This window comes from Kogia breviceps, chromosome 2, assembly GCF_026419965.1.
Source record: "Kogia breviceps isolate mKogBre1 chromosome 2, mKogBre1 haplotype 1, whole genome shotgun sequence".
Lineage (NCBI taxonomy): Eukaryota > Metazoa > Chordata > Mammalia > Artiodactyla > Physeteridae > Kogia > Kogia breviceps.
Window position 1 is genome coordinate 80,842,539 of NC_081311.1, and position 27,067 is coordinate 80,869,605.

The window sequence follows — 27,067 nt, forward strand, 5'->3', positions numbered from 1 at the left end:
CACCACTGTACACCTGCAGGGCATGGATGGACTGCCCTTTCAAACCTTGGTGAGCCCTGCATGCCCACGGCCTCCAGGGTCCCCTGCCCTGCCCACAGTCTTTCTTGAACACATGGGGGAGGCCTTGAGGAAAAGAGCTGGTGAGTGGGTGTGGACTCCCTTGGGGTTCCCAGAGTTTCTAAGTTGTCCACACTTGGCCTTTAAAAACTTGTCAAATATTTATTTTATTTTTTAACTGCAGTTCGTGTGTCCTGTCTTATTCTTGGAGAGGCTTTGGAATTCAGAGAGCAATGCAACCTCAGCTCTCTGATGGACCCCCCCCCAAAAAAAAAAAAAAAAAGTTTAGGGTTTTGTTGATAATCCAGCCTCTTTCTTCTCTTTGTTGTTGTGGCAGTAATGTTTTCTTGTGACTTTCTTGGAAGCCATGACCAAGCGTATCTAGACACTTTTATTTTGCCCTCACATTCAACTGATGGTTTGGTTGGGGTAGAATTCTGGCTTGGAAAACATTTCTGTTCAGAATTTTAAAGGCATCCATCTGATGTCTTAGAAGCTCAAGCTCCCATTGTTACTGTTGAAAAGTCTGAAACCATTTGAATATTGTTTATTTGTATGTGATCTGTTTCTTCTCCATGGATGATTATAGAGACTGTCCCCAGCTTTCTGCCATTTCAGTTTTGAGGGTCTGTTTACATCCTGGTGTAGGGCACTCGGACCTATTCAATCTGGAAATCATGTCCTTCGGTTCTGAGAACTGCTCTTCTAATACTTTGATTTCCTCCCTTCCTTTTTTTTTTTTTTTTTTTTTTTTTTTGCCGTATGCGGGCCTCACTGTTGCGGCCTCTCCCGTTGCGGAGCACAGGCTGTGGACGCGCAGGCTCAGCGGCCATGGCTCACGGGCTCAGCCGCTCCGTGGCATGTGGGATCTTCCCGGACCCGGGCACGAACCCGTGTCCCCTGCATCGGCAGGCGGACTCTCAACCACTGCGCCACCAGGGAAGCCCCCTCCCTTCCTTTTTTGCTTTCTGTTCTCTTTTTGGTTATTGAAGTTCCTGGACTGGCCTTTAACACATCTCTTCTCTCCTGGGGTGATTTCCTCAACTTTATTTCCAGTCCTTTCTTTGAGTTTCTTCTTTTTGTTATCAGATTTTTATTCTCATGAGATCTTTTTTGTTCTTGGAATACCCCCTTTTTAATAGTATCCTGTTTTTATATCATAACTACACTATCTTATCTCCCTTTAAAATATTAGTGAAAGTTTTTTCTTTTTTAGGTTTTCTTTTTCCTGTGTAGTTTTGTTTTCTCCAGATTTCCTTGTTTATTTGTTTTGGTCTTGATCTTTAGTGTAGAGGTTTCCCTAGATGTCTGGTGAGCCTTAGACACCTGCTTATATGTAAGAATGTGGGACGAAAAGTCAAGTTTAAAGCTCTGAACACATGAGTGGTGCCTGTTGACCGTGCACTTCGCTGTAAGGTGATCTGGCCAGGGCGTTTTGTTAGGTAATCTCTGGTGAAAGTATTTTCAGGTCTTTCCCCTTGGGGTGGCCACATGCCATGGAGAAGGTCCTCTGGGACCTGAGAGGCCAAGACGGTGATGGGGGCAGGTGGAAGGGGATCTCAGCATCCAGGGTGCATACATGTTCCCTTCCCACTTTTATGTGGTACTCACCCTGACCTCAGCTGAGTCCCTTGCCCCTCAATCTGGAGACCCACTCTTTTACCGTCCCAAGAGAATAAATCCCAGTCTTTTTCCTGTTCAGGACACAGGAAAGGGCATCTGGGGATCTGTTTCTTAAACACATTAAACAAATCCTTTTTTGTTTAGCCTTGATTTTCACCTCTACTTACTGAAGTATTTTTTGCTGCCAGTTCCTTAGGCTTGGGGGGATTTTGTAGTGTGAATCAGATTTTTTTCTTTGCTTTCCTTGTGCCAACTTACTAGTCACTTTTCTTGATCCTGCTTGCTTTTAATCTGATTTGCGGATCCTAATTTCATTGCTTCCCTGTTTTCTCCATTCTTGGGTTTTTGCCTTTGAAAAATCTTTTACTGTTATAGTGAGATTCTTAGGGAGATAAAGTAGAGTACATGTGTTCAAATCTGTCATCCTTACCCAGAGTTCCAAGGTAGTAACCTTAATTTTTTTTGAAAAAAACCTCCTTTTGAGATTCTTGTTTGCCCAAGCCTCCTACCTAGGCTCTAATACAGGGGCACCCTCCATTGTTAGAGAAAACAACATTTGGTAATAGTAGCATAATTTTAAGAACTGTTATCATGTAGAAGCTTATGAAAGTTTCTAATTTAGGAACTAAATCTGAGAACTAATTTTCTTTTTTAAACCATATCAGGCCCAAGTCTGTTTTGGTGGTCTGAGAAGAAAAAAGATGAGCTTCTAAAGTTTTGGGAAAACTATATTTTAATTATGGAAACTCTTGAAGGAAATCAGGTAAGTGTTTTCATATTTTAACAAATCCTTTGTAGATGCAGTTTTGGTTTTTTTTCCCCAAACATTCTGTAAAAGCAATACAAAAAGGCCAACTTGGATATAGCATAATGGAGTCCAAGCGTACTTTGTTTTCTGGCATAGGTGCAATTTAAGATTGAATATAAACTCAAGAAATTAAAGAATACTTTCAGTTGACTTAAGTTATCATTCAAAGAATTCAGTCTTATTAAATCTTCCCTTGACATTTACTTCTAAAATGTTTACTAGTTTTTAGTTTCTTGATGTTATGAATAATCTCCTAAGAAATGCACGCTAAGGGAAATGTTACTTAAAGTCTGAGGTAAATTGTTATTAAGTAAATAATGACCCTATAATGGCCCTTTGATTTTGTAGATTTCCTTCCTTCCCTCCACCCTCTCACCCCCTCCCTCCCTCCCCCTTCCCTCCTCCCTCCCCCTTCCCTCCTCCCTCCCCTCCCTCCCCCTCTGTCCCTCCCTCATCCCTTCCTCCTCTCTCCCTCCCTTGTCCTTCCCTCCTCCCTCCCCCTCCCTCCCTCCCTCTCTTCCATCTTTGCATTCTTGGTCTTGAGAATGGAAACTTGAAAAATCATTTGCAGTTGACTTTGAGTTCATTTTTGTAGGATCTTAGAGGTTTTAAGTTGAGGAGAATCTCTTAAGATTACCTGCTCTAGTGCAGTGTTCTCAAACTTTAACATTCATTAGAATCACCTAGATGGCTTATGAAAGTGTCAGGCCTGCAAAGTTTCTGATTCAGTAGGTCTGCGGTGGGGCCTGAGAATTCAGGTATTTTACATGTTCCTAGGGGATCCATAAGCTGCCATTCTGGGCACCACACTTGGAGAACCCCTCTTGTAGGGGTTCTCAGTCTGTAAGCTGCGGGGCCTGCCATCATGGAGCCACTGGGAGGTGTCAGTCCAGATGCCTTGTTTGTGGACTAAAAGAATTACTCATGTGTACTAAATATATGTAGATACAAGGATGAGCAATAAAAGAAAAGCATTTCTAAACTCATATAAACTGTTATGGTGTTCCTGAATCAGTATATCCTCAAGACCCTCACTATTTAGAAACTGATTTACCTTTAGTTTGTAGGGTATGTAAATTTAGACGCTGGTATCTGTAGCCAAGTCTAAGAATGAAGAGCATGGAACTCTGAACTGACTCGACTTCTAAATGCGTGGCCTTGAGCAACGTGAGTAACTAGAGAAAGCATAGCAGTAGTTTTTCCTCCTTGTAATATATAGGTATACAGGCCCTGCCTATTTTCCAGGGTGGTGAAGAGGAACAGAGTGACTGTTGTATAAATAGATGAAAAGTCTTTTGAGTTTTGAATGGTGAATTTTCATTTCCTGTGGCTTTTTGCTTTTGTTTTTTTCAGATACATGTTATAAAGCCAGTTTTACCAAAGCTAAACAATCTCTTTGAATATGCAGTGTCAGAGGAAAATGGTAACAGTTACTTTTATTTTGCTTTTTTATAACACAGTTTTTCCCCTTAATTTTATAATTAACTCTTATTCATTGTAGGGCATGTTATAGGAATATATGAATTTAGGTAGGTAGCTACCAAGAGACAGCTGCTAACATTCCAGATACTATACCTTGTGGACTGATTGTTCATAATGTTTTTTTCTCACTCAGCAGTATAACCAAATGCATTTACCTATGTCCTTAAATAGTCTTTGAGAATTTAATTTTAAATGGTTGCAGAGTTTTCTATAATTTAGAGGTATGGTAATTTATAAACTTCTGATTATAGAAAATTTCAGACATTCACAGAAGGAGAAGAGTTTGTATGATGAACCCCACCACCCAGCTTTAGCAGTGATCAACTTGTGCCAGTCTCTGTCTTACATCATATGTGGCCTCTCCTGCTCCCTCCCCATCAAATGATTTTGAAGCACATTCCTAGACAGCATATCATTTCATCTGTACTTTTTTTCAGTATATATCCTTAAAAGATAAGGACTCCTTGGTAGTGTTTTAATCATGGTATATTATTCATTTTTAATAAGAGTTCTTTGGCATTAATATATTTTAAGTGCTTTCCATCCTTATTCTCTTAATATATCTCATTGTTAGAGTTATTTTCTTCAGGTTTCAGCTATTGTTCTGTGGGTTGGACTTCTTAGGGAAAGAAAATTCCAAGATGCTATTTTAAATATGGTTTTTAAGTCCTTTATCAGTTCTATATTATGAGAGCTTTTTAGGAGAAATAAAATGAAGCTGGAGTTTCCTAAAATTATTTTATGAAATTAAGTTTAGATCAGCAAGACAGCTAAATGCAAGCTAATGTTGTTTTGTATTCATATGAATGATAAAATGCTACATTATCGTGTTTACACGTGAGAAATAACCTAGGTAAATGGGTTTTAGTGCCTACTTTAGATAATTACAACTTTAAGTTTGACCCCTTAGGAATTGAGCTTTATTCAGCTGATTGCTATGGTTGTTTTCTGATACACTGGGATTTTTCACAGACCATAACAATCTGTAGTCCCACCTGGGGCTAGAATTTAATTGAATCCTGTTGTGACTTCACTTATGCATTTACTATTAAAATGATTCTCTTATTAGCACATTTTGCCCACAGCTCTTGGCGGACCAAATCACATAGCAGTGACAGATTTTGAAAAATCACTGCCAAAGGATTGAACAAGCATCTTGGTGTAAATTACAAAAAAAAAAATAAAAAGACTGATTTATTTATAGAATGCCATGAGTTTAAAATGCTGAGTTTTTTTTCTAATAGTGTTAAAGGATATTTCAAAAAAGTTAAAGTATGTCCAAGGTGCAAACTCCATTTTTTGTTTCTCACTCATTTGTATATTAATAGATGTTTACTTAGTGTCCAATACATGCTAAGTGCTGGGATAAAGTGGTGAGACAGATGTACTCTTTTTCACTTGATTTTTGCCTGTTTTCCGGGAAAAAATAGCTTTGGTTATAAGTTCTAGACAGGCAACAAACAAGAGGCAGAAATGGAGTTATCTATAGTGAGTGAGGCCATACCTTGGAGAGGGCAGCTAGGAAAGACCTTCCTGAAGAGTGACACAGAAGTTGAGGAGACAGCTCTGGGTGCGGAAGCCCTGAGACGGGAACAGCTCAGTGGGGTGGAGGACCAGACCAGTAAGCCACAATACAGTGGTGTGGGAAGGCGCGGGGTAAGGTTGGAGAAGTTGTCAGAAGCAGTTCATGCCTCGCTCGTTTTTTTAGTCTGAGATTTGAGAAGCCACGCAAGGGTTTTAAATGGAGCAGGGACAGTTTCAGGTTTCTGTATGAAAAATGGATTGAAGTAAGGTGAGAGAAGAATTGGTTGAAATCACCCCAAACCTAAAGTTTCAGCCTGCGTGGGGTCATATTTAATTGTTGTACGCTGTAGCCGCTATGACATTCTCTTGCAGCCTTTCTAAATGAATCTCTCTGAAAATGGAATACCAAATACTGAAGTTATTTTGGTTATTCAGTAATTAAACACCCTCAGATGTGATTTAAAAGAGACTCACTTTTGCGGTGTTGTAATGAAGTTAATGTGTTTGTGTTTATTTTTGAATATATAGTTTACATGGGGCAACATAATGTAAGAATCTTAAGTCAACATTCGGTGTTTATTTCCACAGGATGTTGGCTCTTTCACCCATCCTGGCATCTGTGTATTTATAAAAGAATGTTTGAAAGTGAAAATAAAATCCTGACCAAAGAAGGCGTTACCCATTTTTTGGAGCTCTATGAAACAAGGGTTCTTCCATTTTCAGCAGAATTTTCTGAGGTAATGACAGCCTTTCCCTTTCCTTGTTCCCTTTGTCAGAAGATGAGGGGTGAAGGTATTTGTTTTATCCTATGTGATCTTCAAAAATATATACTAGGGCTTGAAAATCGCAAGTAACATTTTAGAGATTTGCATACAACGAATCCTATTTCTCTAAACTTAGCTATCGTACTGGGAGGACGCTTTCTGTAATGTAGTTTGTCGATAGGCTGCCTGCATCATTACCAGTAGTTCTTTGGTATCGATATTCTGAACAAAATCAACAGCATGAAAACTGGTATAGAAGCGTGTTAGTGATACTGTTTCCACAGTTCTGAATCACTGAATTATCGCTCTTTGTTTAGTGATGCTACTCCCCCAGTTCTGAGTCAATGAATTACTATCTACGGTACTGAGCAGAGGTTGCCTTTAGAGCTCTATTATCAGCATCTATGCTTCCATTTATCAGAAATCGCACAAAGCAAAGAGATTGTGAGAACTACAGCTGTGATTTAAAGTTTTATATTATGGTGCTACATGAGTCAGGTGATCGCTGACTTAGGTATAGTAATTTACCTCTCGTTTAGAGGTAACTGAAGTAAACTTTCCTAATTGTCCCAACTACATGTATAGTGTTTTAATATGCATCATTTTTCTACATTCTCCTAGCCGCCTTGCACTTCCTGGAAGCTTGCTTTTGTCTAGTAATATTTTTGAAGATATACTTTTCGCCCTTTATCTTCCAGGCATAGGGGCTTGAATTTTCTCTTGAGTATCTTTTTGTTTTTCCTTTGTTACTACCTTTATTTTCCACCATGTGTCCCTTCTTTGGATTCTTTTCTTCCTTCTTACCACAACATGTACTCTCCTCTCAGTATTCCATATGTTTTTATCAGGTGGGAAAATTCGGTATTTGTTTTGTTGTTCTGGTGGAATTAAGGTATCCTCCAAGACTATCATAAACCAACCTACAGCATGAGAGATCAGCTTTGCTTGTAACAGCTCTTCTGTAGCCCTGTGTAGGATGTGCAGTTACAGCAAGCTGACTGTTCAAAATTACAGTTACAACTTAACATCAAATACTTTTTTCCTTTTTTTTTTTTTTTTTTAGTTTATTATTGGGCCATTAATGGATGCACTTTCAGAGAGCTCTCTATACAGCAGGTAAACAAACATTGTTATTTAGCAGCAATGCAGTCATACGTATTTGGTATATAAATTTAATGTGATTATGAAATGTGACTAGATTGTTTAATGAATTTGGTACATAAATATGCGTTGTCTTGTAGATATTCAGCTTTTTCTAACCGTGTCATCCTTTCTGTGTTTGTTATTCTTCTTGCCTTTCTTCCAGTAGTTGTGTCAGGTGTTTCTCTTTTTCTTTTCTTTCCTACTTTGAACCCATCCATTCTTGGGCTTTTGAGAAGGATATCTTACATAGCTACTTCTTTTCCCTTACTCCTGATTTCTGCCCTCTTGGAAATTGTAGTGGCTTTGGCTAACCAACACTTGACACTTTTTTTTTTTCCTTTTTCTTTTAAACTTTGATCTTGACTTATAGAAAAGTTGTGCGAATCATACAAAGATTCTCATTTATCTTTTATCCACATTCCCTAAATGATACTGTTTAACCATATTTGCTTAATCATCATCTCTCTCACTGTGTGTGTGTGTGTGTTTGTGTTTGTGTATACCTCTGTTTCTTAGCTCTGTCTGCTGAGCAGACTTACCATTTATATTTCAGTGTCTATCTGTCCGTCCATCCATCCATATTAAAAACCATCAGTTCACACCAGCACATCCATTTCTAGTCCACTACCACAGGGTTCGTTCTAACTTTCCCCTTTCCATATCTGACGGCGGAGGGCATTCTCCATGACATATCACTTATTTGACACCATTACCCTTAGTCAAGGTTGATACTGTGAAGAGTTTGTCAGTATTGTGCCTTATCCTCATTTTTTGAGCATTACCTGTACTCTTGAATTATATCTTCAGAAATTTCCCTTGCTTTTGAAATTATGTTGTCTAATTTTGAAAACTAAGTTTATTTATACTTGCAAGTCTTTTGTTTGGTATATCTCTAATAGAAAAAACTCTCACCACCAACTTCTTTAAAATTTTTAAGTTAGTCTGTGCTAAGTTATATTAATATTTAGTCCTATTTAATATCAAAAGAGCATAGCAATGCTAGATTTGCCAATGATTTTTGATTTTCAAATAATCATTATTGTTGAATAGTTTTCTGAAGCAATTAGACAGCTGGAAAGCAGTAAAACCAACTTGGTGCTTTCTGAGAGTTGACAAACACATTTATTACGAAATGCCTTCAGTTCCCTAGCACCCTAATGTGTTCAATTAACAAATAATGTCCCTGGCCGAAGCATATAGCAACAGAAAAAAATGTGACTTTAGTAGATGTTAACAATTAAATGCTCTTGCAAAAGTTACTTATTACTAACTTATTCTTTCTGTGAATTTTATTTAAAATTTAAAGATTTAAAATTATTGGATTAGGTGTTGGGAACAATAAAATTTAATTTTAAATTTTCATTTTTAGACTTTTTTAAAATGATACTGTTTGGCAAGATTCATATATGTGTGTCAGAGAAAGTGTCTTAAAAAAGAAATCTATGCCTGCTTAGTATAGCACGTTACTAACTCACGTCTGTTTTCCTAGAAGATCCCTGATGTTTTTGTCAGAAGGATCCTCAAGATTTTACTGAAAAATAGAGTGCAGGTTTAGAAGAAGAAGATGGTTTTATTGTTTTATTGTTGAAAGACATTTGGGCCATATTCCATTTAGTTTCACTATACTTATTTGTAAATAGATTTAAAATATTTGTTTTTTTCCCCCTTTGTCTGTAGGTCCCCAGGCCAGCTGATAGGAAGTGGTTCTCCATTGGGATTGAAATTACAGAAGTTCTTAGTCACTTACATTTCTCTTCTTCCAGAAGAAATAAAGAGTATGTGTCAGTAAAGAGTTTCTTTTTAATTTATTAGCTTAAGTTTTTAGTATGTTGGTTATAAGCACCAACCTATGACTATTATAATCAGTATTATCAAAATAGTTCCTTTTTCCAGAATATGCAGATTTTGTCAGAATTATACACATGTCCTTTGAAACTGAGTACACAATTTTACTTTTGTATATAACATGATACCAGTATTGGTATCTGTAGCATGGAAGCAGTTTTGGAATGTGTGCTGCAGTTTGCCGTTCTTCCCAATTGTCTCTATTCAGTTTCAAAAATTAGCAAAATAGGTCAAAGAAAGAAAGAACGTGGGCTTAGGAAAAGATTATAAACAGAGTATCTATTGAGGCAAAGTTGTCCCTTTACAGATATTGACTCAGAAAGATAAGGAAGAAAAAAATACTTGCTTTTTGTAAGACCTTGTATTCTAGAAATATCCCATTTCTTCAGGTTGGAGATGTATTTTTCTTTCTGATGAACTATGTTGGTAAGCAAAGCACAGAACCAGTGTTATTTTGCTTGCTGAGTAGCAGGGCCCACTCTCCTTTCTGAGTCTTTTTTTTTCATTCTGGGCTTTGTGACTTAGAAAGTGACCCTGGCCATGAAGTATATATATATACTTTTTCTTTTGGATTTAATCTGCAAATAGGGTCAACGATGACCAGTTTTACTGTGTATTCAGAAGTCAGGGAAGAAAGAGAAAAGATGGTCACCTGTATATCACAACTTTGGATTGATAGAAAATGGATTGTTTTGATTACTTTTTAAAAAAGTTAAACTGGAGAAGATAACTGTGAGAGCCGTTCTTTAGTTTGCTAGAATTTGGAAGTTTACAGTCTGGGGATTAATTTGCCGACCACATTGGCACATCTCACGTCCACAGCACAGTGTGAGTGACATGACGGGGATCAGTGCCCCCTAGAGTTTGAGTGCCTAGAGTTTGTGGCCATGTGACCCTGTCATTGTGGTGAGTGAATAAGCAATAGAGGCTTGGCTGTTGCCATCCTCCTTGTGTCATGAGAGAGCTGTGAGGCAGAAGATGGGAACTTAATTAATTAGTCCAACAGGAGGGAGGGCAGATAGAATGTTTATTTACAGTTTTTACTTTGTAGTTTTTTCTGTCAACGATATCCTAAGCGTATCTAGTTCTGGGCTAGGCACTTTGGGAGATATAAAATACATGTAATACCCTTTCAGGAGCATCCAGGGATTTCTTAAAAGTGATTCTAAGTGATGATCTCAGGAAACAGACATTTTTATTAACTACATGACTTGAAGATCCTTAAGATATCACATACTAGCAGAGAAAGCGGGATAGAGCACCATCCTTTTGTATCTCAAAATACTTAAATTAATTACAGTGATTAGATCCAGGGTAAGTACAAAATAACCTGTGAGAAATATCTAATATTACTATTTGCAGATACCAGAGGCCAGCTAACATTGGTACTTCTTATCCTGTGTTTCTTTAATATCTCCAACAGATGAATGGTTTCCAACAGTAAAAAATTTATCTTTTACCTTAACTTAACTATTAAATATATAGCTACATGGTTATCAGAATTTCTACAATACACTAGAATACTTATCTTACTAAAAAGCAATGAAATTGAAATGACATTGATTTTTTTTGTTCCCAACAGCTTTATTGAGATACAATTCACACACCATAAAATTCACCCTTTTAAATTGTTCAGTTCAGTGGTTTTTAATATATTCACAAAGTTACACAACTATCACCACTAATTCCAGAATATTTTCATCATCCCCAAAAGAAACTCCTTGCCCACAGGTAATCAAGTCTCATTTTCCTTTCCCCTGGCTCCTGTCAGCCACTAATTTACTTTCTGTCTCTCTAGATTTGCCTATTCTAAACATTTCATATAAATGGAATCATATAATAGGTGGCATTTTATTTTATGTCTGGCTTCTTTTGCTTAGCATAATGTTTTTAAGATCCACCTATATTGTAACATTTATCAATATTCCATTCCTTTTTGTAGCTGAATAATATTCCACTGTGTAGATACTTCACATTCTGTTTATCCATTCATCAGTTGATAGGTGTTTGGATTGTTTCCACTTTTAACTGTTATGAATAACTCCTATGAATATTCACAGGTTTTTATATGAATGTAATCTTTCACTTCTCTTAATTATATACCTAGGAGTAGAATTATTAGGTCAAATAGTAACTCTGTGTTTAACTTTTAAAGGAGCCACCAAACTGTTTTCCACACTGGCTGCACCATTTTACATTTCCACCAAGAATGTCTGAGAGTTCATGTCTCCACATCCTTGTTAACACTTGTTATTGTCTGTCCTTTTGACTGTAGCCATCCTAATGGGTGTGAAGTTGTATCTCATTATGGTTTTTGATTTGCATTTCCCTACATAAAGTCTGATGATGTTGAGCATCTTTTCATGTGCTTGTTGGCAACAATGATGTCTTAAAACTTTTTCCTTCAGGTAGTTTCCTGTTAAAGTTTATTCAGAAGATGACAAGCCGACATTGGTGTGCTATTCCCATTTTGTTTCTATCTAAGGCTTTGGCAAATATCCCAAGATGTAAAGCCCTGGGTGTAGAAGGGCTTCTTGCCCTGAGGTAATGTACTCTGAGTATGTTCACATATGGTTATTTGTCATACCTTTCCATTAGTAAATTTTGTTTTTCCTTCTGCTTTAATCCATAGTGAGTGGTTTTAGTTAATATCGACATCAGGAATTTTTGCTCTTAATTTTATATAATAAAAAAGTAAATTAAAAAAATCTATTCATATAGTTGAACTTATTTTGTTTTATGAATTACTAATTTAAATATATGCCATAATACATACTATTGGATTATGGTCACTTTAAAAATAAGGCCAGTAAGTTGTTTTTATTACATTGATATGTAGGAAACTAGAGATAACAGATATTAATATTGATTACAAAGTATTTCAAAAAAATGTAAAATTCTTACTTTGAAATTGCCTTTTTTAAAAAAAATAAATTTATTTATTTTTGGCTGCATTAGGTCTTCATTGCTGCACGCGGGCTTTCTCTAGTTGCGGCGAGCAGGGGCTATCCTTTTGCGGTGCGTGGGCTTCTCATTGCGGTGGCTTCTCTTGCTGCGGCGTGTGGACTCTAGGCGCGCAAGCTTCAGTAGTTGTGGCACGCAGGCTCTAGAGCACAGGCTCAGCAGTTGTGGCGCACGGGTTTAGTTGCTCCACGGCATGTGGGATCTTGCTGGACCAGAGATTGAACCCATGTCCCCTGAATTGGCAGGCGGATTCTTAACCACTGCGCCACCAGGGATGTCCTTAGCTTTTTTTTTTTTTTTTTTTTGCGGTACGCGGGCCTCTCACTGCTGTGGCCTCTCCCATTGTGGAGCACAGGCTCCAGACGCACAGGCTCAGCGGCCATGGCTCACGGGCCCAGCCGCTCAGTGGCATGTGGGATCCTCCCAGACCGGGGCATGAACCAGTGTCCCCTGCATTGGCAGGTGGACTGTCAACCACTGCGCCACCAAGGAAGCCCTATCTTGTTGTTTTTAAAAGGAGATTTGTGTCATATTAAAATTGAACACCACTAGAGGCCTTAATTATTTAATAGCTTTGAAATTCTCCTGGCAGTGACTGTCTGCGTTAGAAAGTGTAGATATATTAAATCAAGTTGTCAGTTATCACAAACTATCAGAATTGTCCTGAGACCATGGAAGTGCATGTGTTTTCTCCGATGTCAGGGACGTTCTTCAGTGCACCATGATCACACATCAGATCCTGCTGCGAGGGGCAGCGCAGTGCTATCTCCTTCAGACAGCCATGAATCTGGTAGATGTGGTGAGTTTCTCTTTCTTCCTAATGTTAACTCTAGTTTCTTAGTCTTTCTTAGTGAGTGGGTGTTCATAAAAGAGTTAACACAGCAGGCCTGTGATGCTGTCATTAGAAGGCCCTGCTTATAAGGTTGCCGCTGGCTGGCATCTGGGAACTTGGATTTCAGGAGGGTTCCCACCATCCTATCTACTGTGTCTGCAGTACTCATACAAACAGTGTGGTCTCTACTGAACACCTGCTTTCCTTCTGGGATCTGGAATTGCAGGTGCGATGCAGGGGGTGTCTGTGTGACCAGCTCCCAGTAAAAAGCCTGGGTGCTGGGTCTCTAAGGAGCTCCCCTGGTAGGTATTTTACACGTCAGTGGCGTAGCTGGGTGACCGTACTGGGAGAGGACTCTTGGAAGCTTTCACCTGGTTTCCTCTGTAATTTTTGTGCATGTCTTCCAGGAAATTGACATTCAAGGAAAACCTGTATTCTCTGTTTTTTCACAGAGCTCCAGTAACACTACTGCTGAGAACAGGGGTCAGCAAACTTTTTGTGAAGGGCTGGGTTACTATATATTTTAGGCTTTTTGAGTCATACGGTCTCTGTCACAACTACTCAAGGGCAGCCAGAGACTGTTTATAAATAAATGGGCATGGCTGTGTTCCAATAAGACTTTATTTACAAAACAAGCTGTGAGTGGTTTTGCCACCTCCCAGCTTAGAGCAAGGTATCTTAATTGAAGATGTGCAACCTTCAGGGAATGAAAAGACCCGGGTGGTTTTCTTAAGGCGGGGTCATTTTTTGCAGAGTTGAAAAGTAAGATTCACTTTTTTTTTTTTTTTTTTTGCGGTACACGGGCCTCTCACTGTTGTGGCCCTCTCCCGTTGCGGAGCGCAGGCTCTGGACGCGCAGGCCCAGCGGCCATGGCTCACGGGGTCTAGCCGCTCTGCGGCATGTGGGACCTTCCCAGACCAGGGCTGTCCCCTGCATCGGCAGGCGGACTCTCAACCACTGCGCCACCAGGGAAGCCCAAGATTCACTTTTAAGTAATAACTAATTTCTTATAGACTGTTTCTGTTTTTGCTTTTAGATCTGTTTTACCTCTAAGATAGCAACCTCGATATTAAGGAAATTAGATTTATAAAGTGATCTTTCATTTTCTATAATGGTCGTATATAATTGCATGTAATTGCGCGTTTGTAATCAATGTCTTCCTATTAAAAGTTGAATAATGTTTTCTTTTTAAAAAGTAGCTTTCAATTTACCTAATAGTATTCTACTGTAAGTAGTCTGCTGGACTGCTTTTGCAGTGATTTTGATTCAGTGATGTTTGATTCAAACATTTTTAAATGAGTAATTTTTAAAAACTGCCCTGTCCCCCCCCACCAGGAGAAAGTGTCCCTCTCTGATGTCTCATCTCTTGTCATGTCAGTGAGACAAGAGGAGTCCTTCGGACGAGGAACTTCATTGTGGACAGAGGTGAGCCTGAAAATAATTTAATGATAAGGTCTTTGAAAACTTTGTGAAAAATTGTTATCTAATTGAATTCGTTACTAGCCTTTTATGTAAAATATGATTGCTTTGCTATCTATCACCAGAGGTTTTCAAAACTTGTTTATTTGCTTTGAGTGGATGTAACCAGTAACGCTGCTGAGGTTCCTATGGAGAAACGGGCAGGAAGTATCTGGAATAGAGAAGGACCAGTTTGGGGGGCCAGTGTTAGTGGGCAAATCCCGATTCCAGATGAGATGTACTGGGAGTAATGATGACGTTAGACTCAAAACCAGTAACACAGACCTCCTCTTTGTCGTCCTCCGTCAGTTCTAGGCACTTCCTGCAATGACTGCTTTCTCACCGAGCGCACTCTGCTCGCCCTGCGTGCAGGGCCCTGAGGTCCCGCTGTGGTCTGATGGGCTGCCCTTCTCTGCGGGTTCTTCAGTCGTCCATGTCCTCTTCCTTTTTGTTCTAGACTATGGGACTCAATCCATACTGCTGTTAGCTCTTATCCAGAATCCTGACCTGTGTCCTCTCTAGGTTATATATTTTTTGAGGACAGGAATCTTTTTTTGTTTTAAATTGTGTATTTCTCCGGTGCCTAAGAGATACCTGAGGCTAGAGATGTGATTATTTCCTTTAGAAAGCAATTCCAGGTAGGTACGCCTGGAGAGAAACGAGAAATCAGCTTAGATTATGTTAAAATAATTCAGGCGTAAAATAATGCGGGTATAGAGTAAGGTAATGGCAGAGGGAAGAATGAGGAACGGGCTAATTAATTTGAGCCTTTGAAAATTCGAATTTCGTCTTATTTTCTTGGTCTAATACATCTATTTATGTGGAATACATCTAATTATGTGGAATCTGAAAAGTACAGAACCATTGAAAGCAAGTAAAAATCACCTGTAATGCCAGCCGTCAAATCCATATTTTTTGGTTTAACTCTTAATTTTTCAGATATATTTATTCTCACTCTTCCTTTCTCACTATATATATATATATACACACTTATTTTTTTAAATGATATATTAATACATATGATATTTCTAAACAAATTAAGATTATACTGTTTTGAATTTTATTTTTTATCTTTACCTACATTTGAGTATTTTATAGTATGTTGCTAAATAGTTCCCCAATATGGGATATTTAAAAATTCAGTTGATTAAATATTTTAGAATTTATTTAATCAGTTCCTTTTGTTGGACTTTTGCTTCAGATCTTATTTCATCTAGAAATATGTACTACTGAAATATTAAGATATTGCTAAGAAATACACCCTTATCACAACTAAAAATGTTATTAATTTCTTGATTCAAATATTCAGTGTTTTTGTTTGTTCACATAGTCACTTTTATTCAAGTACCCAAATAAGGTCTATTCATTGGATTGATACGTATATTGTAAATGGTGGTTAATCCACCTGGAACTTATTTTGATATCTGGTGTGAGCTGTGAGGTTGAAATGAAAAAATACATGTAAACATGTTTCAGACTGTGCTTGGCCCAAGCTAAGTGTAAATATCTATAGCTACTATTGTCTTTTTCCCTTGGTTTGATCAGATAGCTGCTTTGTTTAAGTTTACAGAAAAAAAATGCACAGAAAGTACAGAGAGTTCCCATATACCCGCTCGGTACCCTCCTCATCCCACACCTGTGGCTGTTATTATTAGCATCTTGCATTAAACATGGTACATTGTTACAATTGATGAGCCAATACTGATACATTATTATTAACTACTGTTCCTAATTTACATTAGGGCTCAGTTCACTCTTTGTGCCATACATTCTATGGGCTTTGACATGTATCCACCATTGCAGTATCACACAGAATAGTTACCATGCTGGAAAAATCTCAAATTCACCAAGTAATTCCTCTCTTCTCTTGCTCCCCCAAACCCCTGGCCAGCCCCAGGTATTTCACTGCCTCCATAATTTCCAGAATGTCCTGTAGTTGGAATCACACGTTACGAAGAAGCCTTTTCAGATTGGCTTCTTTCAGTAAGTTATAAAATGCGTTTGAGGTTCCTCCATGTCTTTTCATGGCTTGGTAGCTCGTTTCTTTTTAGCGCTGAATAGTATTCCTTTGTCTGGGTGTGCCGTTGTGTATCCATTCACCACCTGAGGGACATGTTGGTTGCTTGTCAGTCCTGGCAATTATGAGTAAAGTTGGTATAAACATTTACGTACAGGTTTGTGTGTGGACATAACTTTTCAACTCATTTGAGTAAATACCGAGGAACACAGTTGCTGAATTTTATGGTAAGAGTATGTTTGGCTTTTTAAGAAACTGCCCTTTGTCTGAGGACGCGTACAACCATGGATCATGAAGAATCATAGTATTTACTACTGAAAAAATCCACGTGTAAGTGGACCTGCGCAGTGTAAACCCGTGTCGTTAAGGATCAACTGTATTTTTTTTTAACATCTTTATTGGAGTGTAATTGCATTACAATGTTGTGTTAGTTTCTGCTGTAAACAAAGTGAATCAGCTGTATGCATATGTATATCCCCATATACCCTCCTTCTTGCATCTCCTTCCCACCCTCCCTATCCCACCCCTGTAGGTGGTCACAAAGCACTGAGCAGATCTCCCTGTGCTATGTGGCTGCTTTCCACTAGCTATCTGTTTTACATTTGGTAGTGTATATATGTCAGTGCTACTCTCTCACTTCGTCCCAGCTTACCCTTCCCCTTCCCTGTGTCCTCGAGTCCATTTTCTACATCTGCATCTTTATTCCTGTCCTGCCCCTAGTTTCATCAGAACCATTTTTTTTTTAGATTCCATATATATGTGTTAGCATACAGTATTTGTTTTTCTCTTTCTGACTTACTTCACTCTGTCCTGGACTCTGGGTCCATCCACCTTGCTACAAATAACTCAGTTTCGTTTTCTTTTTATGGCTGAGTAATATTCCATTGTATATATGTGTCACATCGTCTTTAGCCATTCATCTGTCGATGGACACTTAGGTTGCTTCCATGTCCTGGCTATTGTAAATAGTGCTGCAGTGAACATTGGGGTGCATGTATCCTTTTGAACCATGTTTTTCTCTGGATATATTCCCAGATTGGGATTGCTGGATCACATGGTAGCTCTATTTTTAGTTTTTTAAGGAACCTCCATACTGTTCTCCATAGTGGCTGTACCAATTTACATTCCCACCAACAGTGCAAGAGTGTTCCCTTTTCTCCACACCCTCTCCAGCATTTATTGTCTGTAGATTTTTTGATGATGGCCATTCTGACCGGTGTGAGGTGATACCTCATCATAGTTTTGATTTGCATTTCCCTAATGATTAGTGATGTTGAGCAGCTTTTCATGTTTGTTGGCAATCTGTATGTCTTCTTTGGAGAAATGTCTGTTTATGTCTTCTGCCCATTGTTGGATTGGGTTGTTTGTTTTCTTGATACTGGGCTGCATGAGCTGCTTGTATATTTTGGAGAGTATTCCTTTGTCAGTTGCTTCATTTGCAAATATTTTCTCCCATTCTGAGTGTTGTCTTTTCATCTTGTTTATGGTTTCCTTTGCTGTGCAAAAGGTTTTAAATTTCATTAGGTCCCATTTGTTTATTTTTGTTTCTATTTCCATTTCTCTAGGAGGTGGGTCAAAAAGGATCTTGCTGTGATGTATGTCATAGAGTGTTCTGCCTATGTTTTCCTCTAAGAGTTTTAAAGTGCTCTTACATTTGTGTGTGTGTGTTTTTAAACCTAACTCTTTTTGTTTGTTTGTTTTTGGTTGTGTTGGATCTTCATTGCTGCGCGTGGGCTTTCTATAGTTGCGTCAAGAGGGAGCTACTCTTTGTTGTGGTGAGCGGGCTTCTCATTGTGGCGGCTTCTCTTGTTGCGGATCACGGGCTCTAGGTGCCCGGGCTTCAGTGGTTGTGGCTTGCGGGCTCTAGAACGCAGGATCAGTAGTTGTGGCACACAAGCTTAGTTGCTCTGCGGCATGTGGGATCTTTCCAGACCAGGGATCGAACCCGTGTCCCCTGCATTGGCAGGCGGATTCTTAACCACTGCACCACCAGGGAAGTCCTGGCACATTTGGATCAACTGTATTTTAAAATGCACATATAATAGAAAATAAACTTGCAAGGAGGGTAGGAACTTTCATTATAACTTATAACTCAAATTCTATGTTCTCTCATAAATTAATCCTTGTTTTAGTATATGAAGCTGGAATAAATTTTAATCTAAGACTGTAATTTGTTTTGCATAATGAGTTATTTTTCATAGAGATGTTCATTAGAACACCTTATCAAAATGTGCATTTTATATTAGGTGCTTTAAAAATTCTTGCCTGTTAATGAAGTTTATAAGTTCTTTGAAGAGGTTAGAAAACACCCCCCCCACACACACGTATGTACATATACACACATGCGAACACTTTTCTGTCTGAGCTATCTGTGGAACTCAATCATGACAATAAATGTTCTGTTACTTTGTTGTGTTCAGTCATTTAAATTCAGTTTATTGTGGAGGAAGGAAAATTGGCTTAAGGAAGTTAGAAACCCTTTGTTCAGTTAAGCTTTTAAAATAAGTAATAACTTTTCTTTTCTAGCTCTGTGATTGGTTGCGTGTTAATGAAAGCTGTTTTAGGCGACCCTCAACTTGTAGCTCCATTGGACTTCACGAGACATCCTCTTTAAATGCTTATGTAAAGAACCTAGTCCAAGAGTATATTAAGTCACCTGCCTGGGAAGGTAAGTCTGAAATCATTTTTATGGACTAATATATCCAAAACATTTTCAAAGAGCTTTATAGTAGTTTTTCAGATCGAGATTCAGGCTTATCCAAATATATGCTGATTTATGGTTGTCAGACTTGTATTTCAGCCATATAATGTGAATAAACAGAATGTAAAAATACTGTTTCCTAACTTGTACTTTATTTGTTCTAGAACTTGAGATTTTAAACTATTTAAAATGTTTTAAGAAGTTGCCTGGGTAGGACTTGGACACAAATACATTTATTAATTTATTCTACAATTACTGAATCTTTGTTGGCTTGATCTGCAGATGTGTTTTTGGAGCCTCAGTAGTGGAAATATTTGTAGATAAATCTGTTCATCTTTTGTTTGTTTTCAAAGCATTACTTTTAGTGTGAACTGATTATGAAAAGTAATTTTAGAGAAAAATTATGTTTGTTAGTTTCTTCTTTTTACCAGATACTTAGCAAAGATCAGTTTTGCATCTTCTTTAGAGAAATGTGTTAAGACTGTGTGAGAGAAGAACCATTAGCAGAATCATTAATTATGTTTCATTTTACGTTTCTAATGCTTCTTCATCATTAAAGTCATTAGTGATAATTGGGGTAAATTGCATCTTTGAATTTAACGTGTCTTACATTTCCTAGCTTTGTCTCAGACCAAGTCATTTTCATTTTCCAGTTTCTCTAATCTGATCGTGGAATAGGTCTTAAATGATTAGATAATTATCTTTCCAAAATACATGAGTTTATCTGTTTGTTCTTAGAACATTTCTCTTTTATGTTTTATTCTCTCTGTTGTCTAGTAAATTTTCTGTACTGTTACTTGCGAGATTCTTTTCTTAGGCCTATAAAAGTAAGTAAATTTTGGTCCCTACTAGAGTAAACATAGATTCAACTCCCTGAAGTATCTATAGAACTTGTTTTGTAATTCAGTGCATAACAGCACCAGGTCTGATTAAATAATTCAAAATTGGATAAAATAAGATTTTTAGAGTTTCTTCCTTAACAATTCTAGAACTTAAAATATACTGTTTATATAATATGCTGTTTTAAGTTTTAAAAAAATTGATCTCAAGTGCAAAGGAGATGTGTGTGTGTATGTGTATGTGTGTGTATGTGTAATATTTTTGACTCAATGCCCTTGGCTAAGTGCCTTTATAAAATTTTAGTTTAGTTATCAATTACTGGGCAGTTTTCAGAACAAGGTAATAAATTCCAAAGCAAACATTATTTAACTTGAGATTTTGAGCATAAAATACATATAACATTCAAATTTGTTTTTTTGGTTTTTGTTTTGTTTTTGCGGTACGCGAGCCTCTCACTGCTGTGGCCTCTCCTGTTGCGGAGCACAGGCTCTGGACGCACAGGCCCAGCAGCCATGGCTCACGGGCCCAGCTGCTCCGCGGCATGTGGGATCTTCCCGGACCAGGGTACGAACCTGTGTCCCCTGCATCAGCAGGCGGACTCTCAACCACTGTGCCACCAGGGAAGCCCTCAAATTTGTTTTTATATAAAGTCTCATCAGCTCAAATGTTTTAAATCAGATTCTACACCTGAAGTAGCTTTTTTCTTTGGGTTTGACATGGTCAGTACAGATAGATTTTACACTAATTATTCAGCAACCATATATCAAGTGTTTTCTAAGTGCCAGACATTGGAGTTACAGAGATAAAAGGTATGTCCCCCACCCTCAGAGAGAGCGTGGTCTGGCAAGGGAGTTGATAAGTAAGCAGATAATCTTAGCGCAATGCCTTGAAAGCCATAAGCACTGGGATGGGGAACCCGGGTGAGCAATACTCATCCAGAACAGGTAGACCTGTGGGGGTCAGGAGAGGTCACCAGATGAGGTGACAGCTAACGAGTGAATAGAAATTAAGATGGAAAGGGAGAAGGCGTATCCTGCAAGGCTTGGATGAACTTGCATCCAGGGAACTGAAAGTAGGTAGGCATCCATCTGTTTCTGTCTGTCTATAGCATGGACCCCAGGTCTGAATGGTTAACAGATAAGGATGGATATATGTTAGATGGATATATATGTACCATACCATATATGTGATATATAGCAAAACAAAGCAACAGCAAGTAAAACCACACGAAACCAGCATCATCAACAAGCAAAAATGTTGGAGAGCTTTCAGAGAAGGCTTTCTAAAATAGAGAAAGTGAGATATAGTTTGGAAGCAGCAATAAAAGCTTGTCAAAACTTGGAAATGTTAAGATCAACCAAAAAGTGAAATATATTTGAAGAAATTTATACTTAAATTAGAGAGTCCATCAGAAAGGATATTTAGAGTAAAGATTTTGTAGTTAAATGATGTGCCTACTTAAAATGTAACCACGCTGAAGATGTAATAATCCCAAAGTAGTATACTGCAGCTGTGTAACAAATTTTAGAAACAGCTTTATTGAGGTATGATTGGCATACATTAAATTGCATCTATTTAAACTATGCAGTGTAATGGGTTTGACCTCTGTGTATGCTCAGGAAACCATCAGGATAACAAAATAATGAACACATTCATCACCCACCCCCCCACCCCCCGAAGTGTTTTCACACCTCTTTGTATTATAATCCCTGTCTCCCACTTCTACCTGTCCCTCTCCATCCCCAGACCAACCCTGGTATGCTTTCTGACACTATAGATTACTTTGCATTTTCTAGAATTACACTCAGTTTTTAGAATTCATGGTAGCAAGGTTTGAGTGATAATTTAGGGGTAAATTAAGGTGATTGAAGATAGCCAGTGACCTTTTGTTTCTTTAAGACCATTGTTGCCTACTTTCACTTTTCTAGCCTCAGAGAGATAAAGTGGGGAGAGTGTATAAAGGATTGTCTGCCAGTGGTTCTCTGAGTAGGATTTCCAGACAGGCAACATCAGCATCACCTGGAAACATTTTAGAAATGTGAATTCTCAAACTCTATCCCACATCAGCTGAATCAGAAACTCTGAGTGTAGGGCTCACCCTCTGGGTTTTAACAAGCCCTCTGGGGGACTTCTAATACATGATGAGGTTTGCGACCCACTGTTCTGTAGCCTGGATTTCCCTAGTGTGGTGGTAGAGGACTTGGCAGAAATCTCTGCAGGAGTGTCCTCCACTGGGTCAGGCACTCTAATGTTATCAGCCTGGTCCTGTGGCTCTCCTTGATATCAGAAATCATTAAAAATCCACTGAACTTCTGATTTATAACCTTCCCTTTCAGTATCCGAAGTGAAAAATTGTTTAGGACTTCAAAAAGTGGCATTGTGATTGGAAACATTTCATTCTCAAATAGCACCCCTACCTGACCCCTGCCTCCTACAAGGTCAAAAGGTATCTGATTATATGATTGCTAGAAATTATAGGCAACTGAATACTGAATTGGCATTTGATTTCATTTTAGTCTTCATTAATGCGTTTTTATATGTAAATGTGGGATATAAAGCTAATGTGAGTAAAAATGTTTCAGAGGACAAGTTTCAATAGTTCACTTTTATAAACACCTATAAACTTAACCTGTTTTGGAGAGCACCAACTTTTAGATTTTCTAACAAATACAGATTTCTTACTGATAACTAAATGACATTTATAACATTTTAAAGAATAAAGTTTACCCTTTTGTTGCATTTTTAAACTAAGTTACCCTCCATACAAGTATGTTTTTAGTATTGTCTGTCTTCTGTACTATTCTAACAAATTTATATCAAAATATATTAAATTACTCCCCAAATGTATTAGAATATTTTAACATATGTTTTAAGTATCTGAACCGCTGGGCTGGAAAACTAGATCCCTTAACTAAATTTTTCTTGGGAGTTGAGATGAAGAGTATAATCTTAACAATAGAATGAAAATGAAATGTTCTATCTATGAATTATTTTACTTTAACTGGCTTTCAGTGATAGGAAAATAATTTTATCAGTTAACCAAGTTCTGTCTTCCAAAAGTTGTTCTAGGAACTCTGCATATATTATTTAATTTTTATAATAAACCCAAGGAAAGTCATAGGTTTATTTAGTTTGATTTCATAGAAGATGACCCAAGCTTTCTGAGAGAACATTCAGCTGTCCCAGACTCCCACAGCTAACAAACAGTAGGACTGGGGTTTGAACACAGGTCTAAGAAGCAAAGCCTTTGTGTCTGTATCCATTCCATCCCCTTTCTGGTTTCATTTTAGGGAACTCTCACCTCTCAACTGAGATGCCGGAATTGCCTCTTAACCGGTCACCTTGCATCTACTCTTGCTTCCTCTAAAATCTCTTTTCCACATTGTACCTAGAGAAATCTTTTTAAAATACAAACTTTGATCTAACAAATGTCTCCTCCACTTCTTTATACACATTGACTTTGACCTTTAGTGTCTTCCTCTTGCCTTTGGGATGAAGACAGAAACCCATTACATACCTACAAAGTCCCTGGTCTCTCTCGCCTGGTCCTGTAACCTCATCTTTGGTGCTCCCTCCTATTGTGTACCCCAGCCCTTTCCTGGAATATGGTGTGCCTCCCCTGCTGGAGGCCCTTGACATGTACTTCCTTTCGCCTGGAAAGGTCATGTCTCCCTTCACTTTCCTCATTCTTTCCCAGCTTTTATACCCAGCTCAACTGTCATTGCTTCACAGTGACTTTGTCATATTTCCTGGTATACACTCTACTTGCACCATTTAGAGCACTCACTACAGTTATCATTTTACATTTCTCTGCATATTCTTTGATGAATGCTCTTTTCTCCTGCACTGTAAATATTGTGAGGACAGGAACCATTGTGTCTGCAACACTGAGGCCAGTGCATGGCATGTAGTCGGCATGCAGAGATGTCTTTGTGTTGACAGTTAAGTGTGTAACAATGAGCCGTGCTGTGGGGTGTTCTATATTTATTCTCAGCTGTATTTTTCTAATATGGATAAAACATAATGATTTAGCAGTGTTATTTTTGAAACATCATCTTGGAAGGATTTTGATAATGCTTTGCAAACCTTAACTATTGTTATTTAAGGAGGAAAAAACTGCTGTATGCCTGATTGGCTTGAAGCCAAGCTTGTTGCTATGATGGTCTTGCTGGCCATAGATGTGGAAGGAATGAAGAGTCAATATAGGTAAGTGTTTCTAAAATTGAAAAGAAAACTTTCTTTTAAAAAGGCTAATCAGATATATGGTACATATTCAGACTTTTCAATGATTGGTATGGAATTGATCACAGTGTATTAAAGAAAGGAACTAGAACATTGGCAGTGTACTCTAAAAATGTTTAAAATTAATAATAAGTTCATAGGATTAGAGGTTTAAACTAGAGAAGGTCAAAAAAAAAAAAAACTATGTACACGAATCACAGGTTTTGTATAAGAATATTAGAAGAATGGGTTGTAAGGTCCTAGCATAAGATTAGGTAAAGACATTTACTGGATTTTACCCTTTTGTAAAATGTGTTATTTTTTTAAAAGGTAATAAAGATAAAACAATCTCATTTATATTTTGAGAAACGTGAGCAGATTGTCACCAGTTTATAATTGTTGCAAAAAGCAGCTTCATTAGGTAGTGTATTTATTTGCATGATAATATAATTAATTTGATTAACATCAAATCTCTTTTCTAGACAAAGTTGTAGTACTAAAGTTAGTGATGACAGTTTTTCACAAATCTTTAGTTCTGTATATATTTTTTTGTTAACATGTCTCATTTCCTTGACTGGCATATATTTGTTTTGTTCTTTTGTTTTTTGAAATATGGAAGCAAGGTCTCGGCGTTTTAATTTGCCAGTAAGTTGGATATAGGATTTCATTCATACTGTGCCCAGAGTTGAGAACATGTGTTGCTCCCTGTGCTTTCATCTCCAGTGAATCGCTGAACTCACTGAAAAAGCACAAACAGAAAGGTCCATCCTAATAGGTTCTAGGTGTTGGATCACCCCTAATAGTAATTCTGTCCAATGGAATCATTAGCTAACCAGTTCCTCTACTGTAGATGGAAAACAATTTCTTTATGCTTTTGAAATGCTTGATTTGGGCATGTCTTTTAATGTCTAGTGAAAAGCGGAGGACACAGAATGTATTAAGGATATTCTTAGATCCTCTCCTGGATGCCCTTGTGAAGTTTGGTACAAATGCCTACATGCCCTTGCTGAAAACTGACAGATGCCTGCAGTTGCTGTTGAAGTTACTGCACACTTGCTTGTTGAAAGGTTCCGGTACCCAAGATGGTGAGGATCATTAGTTTCTGTTGGTGTTTTGCTGGATATATCGTTGGTTCTCAGAATGAGAGGAAATTCCTGACCTTTTAACTTTGTGCATTCAACAGATCTTTACTGAGTATCTCCTGGTGGTGCTGGGGATGCAGAGGCAAAGTAGCAAACTGCCCTCACCGAGCTGACATTTTAATGCTTACATTTGTTGCTCACTGTTGATTTTAGAATGTGATTTCATTTCCTTTTGCTTTTTTTTCCCCAATGGGCTCTCATTGATTTCCAGACTATTGAAAATGATCACTATTTCATACATGTTTTAAGCCAAGATCCATTTCTAATTGCCACTGTGCTGCTGGATGTTGCAGAAAGTAAACTAAAGCATGAGAATAGCAATAATTGTATAATTATTTGTTTTTAAATATGTTCATCCCTCAGCACCTCTAAGTAGAAAATACTTCATCCAGGAAGTACAGTGGTGGTAGATGGAAGCATTGAGCACTTTCTTCGTTCCTTAAACTAAGATTTATATAAAACAGTAGTTGAAAACCCATGGACATCAGATATGAGAATATCGATGGGTAAGCCTTGATTCCCAGTCTTTCTGACCAGTTTCATTTGGAATTTTAGAAATTTTCTATTTAGAAAAGAGTATTCTAGAGGAGCATTGGTATTAGGTTAAACCCGAGGATAATATGAAAGTTTAGATTTTAATATAGGCTTGTGAAATATTAAAGCTTGCTTCCAAGTTCTGGTATTTTTGGTAATGGTAGCAGAACCGAATGCTGTACATGTAACAGTAACTTTTTATAAGACTTTTAACTCCTTTAAGGGCATAAATTTGGGTTCATTTGACATGTCTTGACTGTTGAAAGCACTAGACTCAGTGACTTCAAGTGCAGGACTGGGTTACATGTACCTTTTGGAAAACTGTTGTGATATTTGATACAAGAACGTGTGATGGTTATATGTAATTATGATGCAAAATAATTGAATAAACACCCATGAACGCACCACCATGGCATTTGTTGCTAAGGATGAATTTACCTATGACTCCTCAATCCCTGCCTTTTGCCTCCTTATTTTGACTTTTATCTGTATCACTTCCATGCACTTAAAAAATGGTTTTACCACATAAATCGATACTTCTCAGCAATATATTGTCTCATTTTCCTGTTTTTGAGCTTTATAGAAATGTTACTTTACTGTAAGAAGTCTTCTGTAACTTTTTCACTTAGCAGGTTTCTAAGAATCACCCATGCATGTCCTTTCTTACACTTCAGCATTTCCCCCGTTGTGTTACCTTCCATTGTGTGATGACACCACAGTTATGCTTCTATTGCTGGACACTGGATTGCATTTCGTCTACTACTATAATGTACAGTGCTGCCTTGAACATTTGTCTACGTGTCTCTTCTAGGCCTGTGTCTCTCCAGGGCACATGCGTGCCCCTGGGGCCAAAGTGACTGGTTCTTAGAGTATGTGCATATTCAGCTTTTAAGATAATGGAAAATGGTTTTTCTAAGTAATTGTGTACACACTTTATGTTCTCATCTGCAGGATGTAAGTTCCTATTGCTCCTCATGCATCTCTCATTATTCTACAAGTAAGAGCCAAAGAAATCAGTGTGTAATTTTGATAGTAGTTGACTTCTAGATAATTGGTAAACCATAAGCTTAATTAACTTTATGTTTTTTTATTGAAGTATAGTTGTTCACACT

At 37.8% G+C, this 27,067-nt stretch overlaps 1 protein-coding gene across 6 annotated transcripts in view; it reads left to right on the forward strand.

The window, feature by feature from the left end:
* The window catches only part of TARBP1 (TAR (HIV-1) RNA binding protein 1), a 69,743-nt gene that overhangs the window by 3,743 nt on the left and 38,933 nt on the right, over positions 1–27,067 (forward strand). For all 6 annotated transcript variants that reach the window (XR_010839005.1, XR_010839004.1, XM_059054605.2 and 3 more), the window contains exons 2-12: positions 2,346–2,443; positions 3,842–3,911; positions 6,083–6,231; positions 7,322–7,374; positions 9,079–9,176; positions 11,655–11,790; positions 12,913–13,009; positions 14,378–14,467; positions 19,044–19,185; positions 24,165–24,264; positions 25,192–25,364. Coding sequence is in view for 4 of the 6 variants with exons in the window: in XM_059054605.2 (XP_058910588.1) it covers positions 2,346–2,443; positions 3,842–3,911; positions 6,083–6,231; positions 7,322–7,374; positions 9,079–9,176; positions 11,655–11,790; positions 12,913–13,009; positions 14,378–14,467; positions 19,044–19,185; positions 24,165–24,264; positions 25,192–25,364 (1,206 nt within the window). In the remaining 2 variants the exon portion in view is untranslated. The remainder of the gene's footprint in view (positions 1–2,345; positions 2,444–3,841; positions 3,912–6,082; positions 6,232–7,321; positions 7,375–9,078; positions 9,177–11,654; positions 11,791–12,912; positions 13,010–14,377; positions 14,468–19,043; positions 19,186–24,164; positions 24,265–25,191; positions 25,365–27,067) is intronic.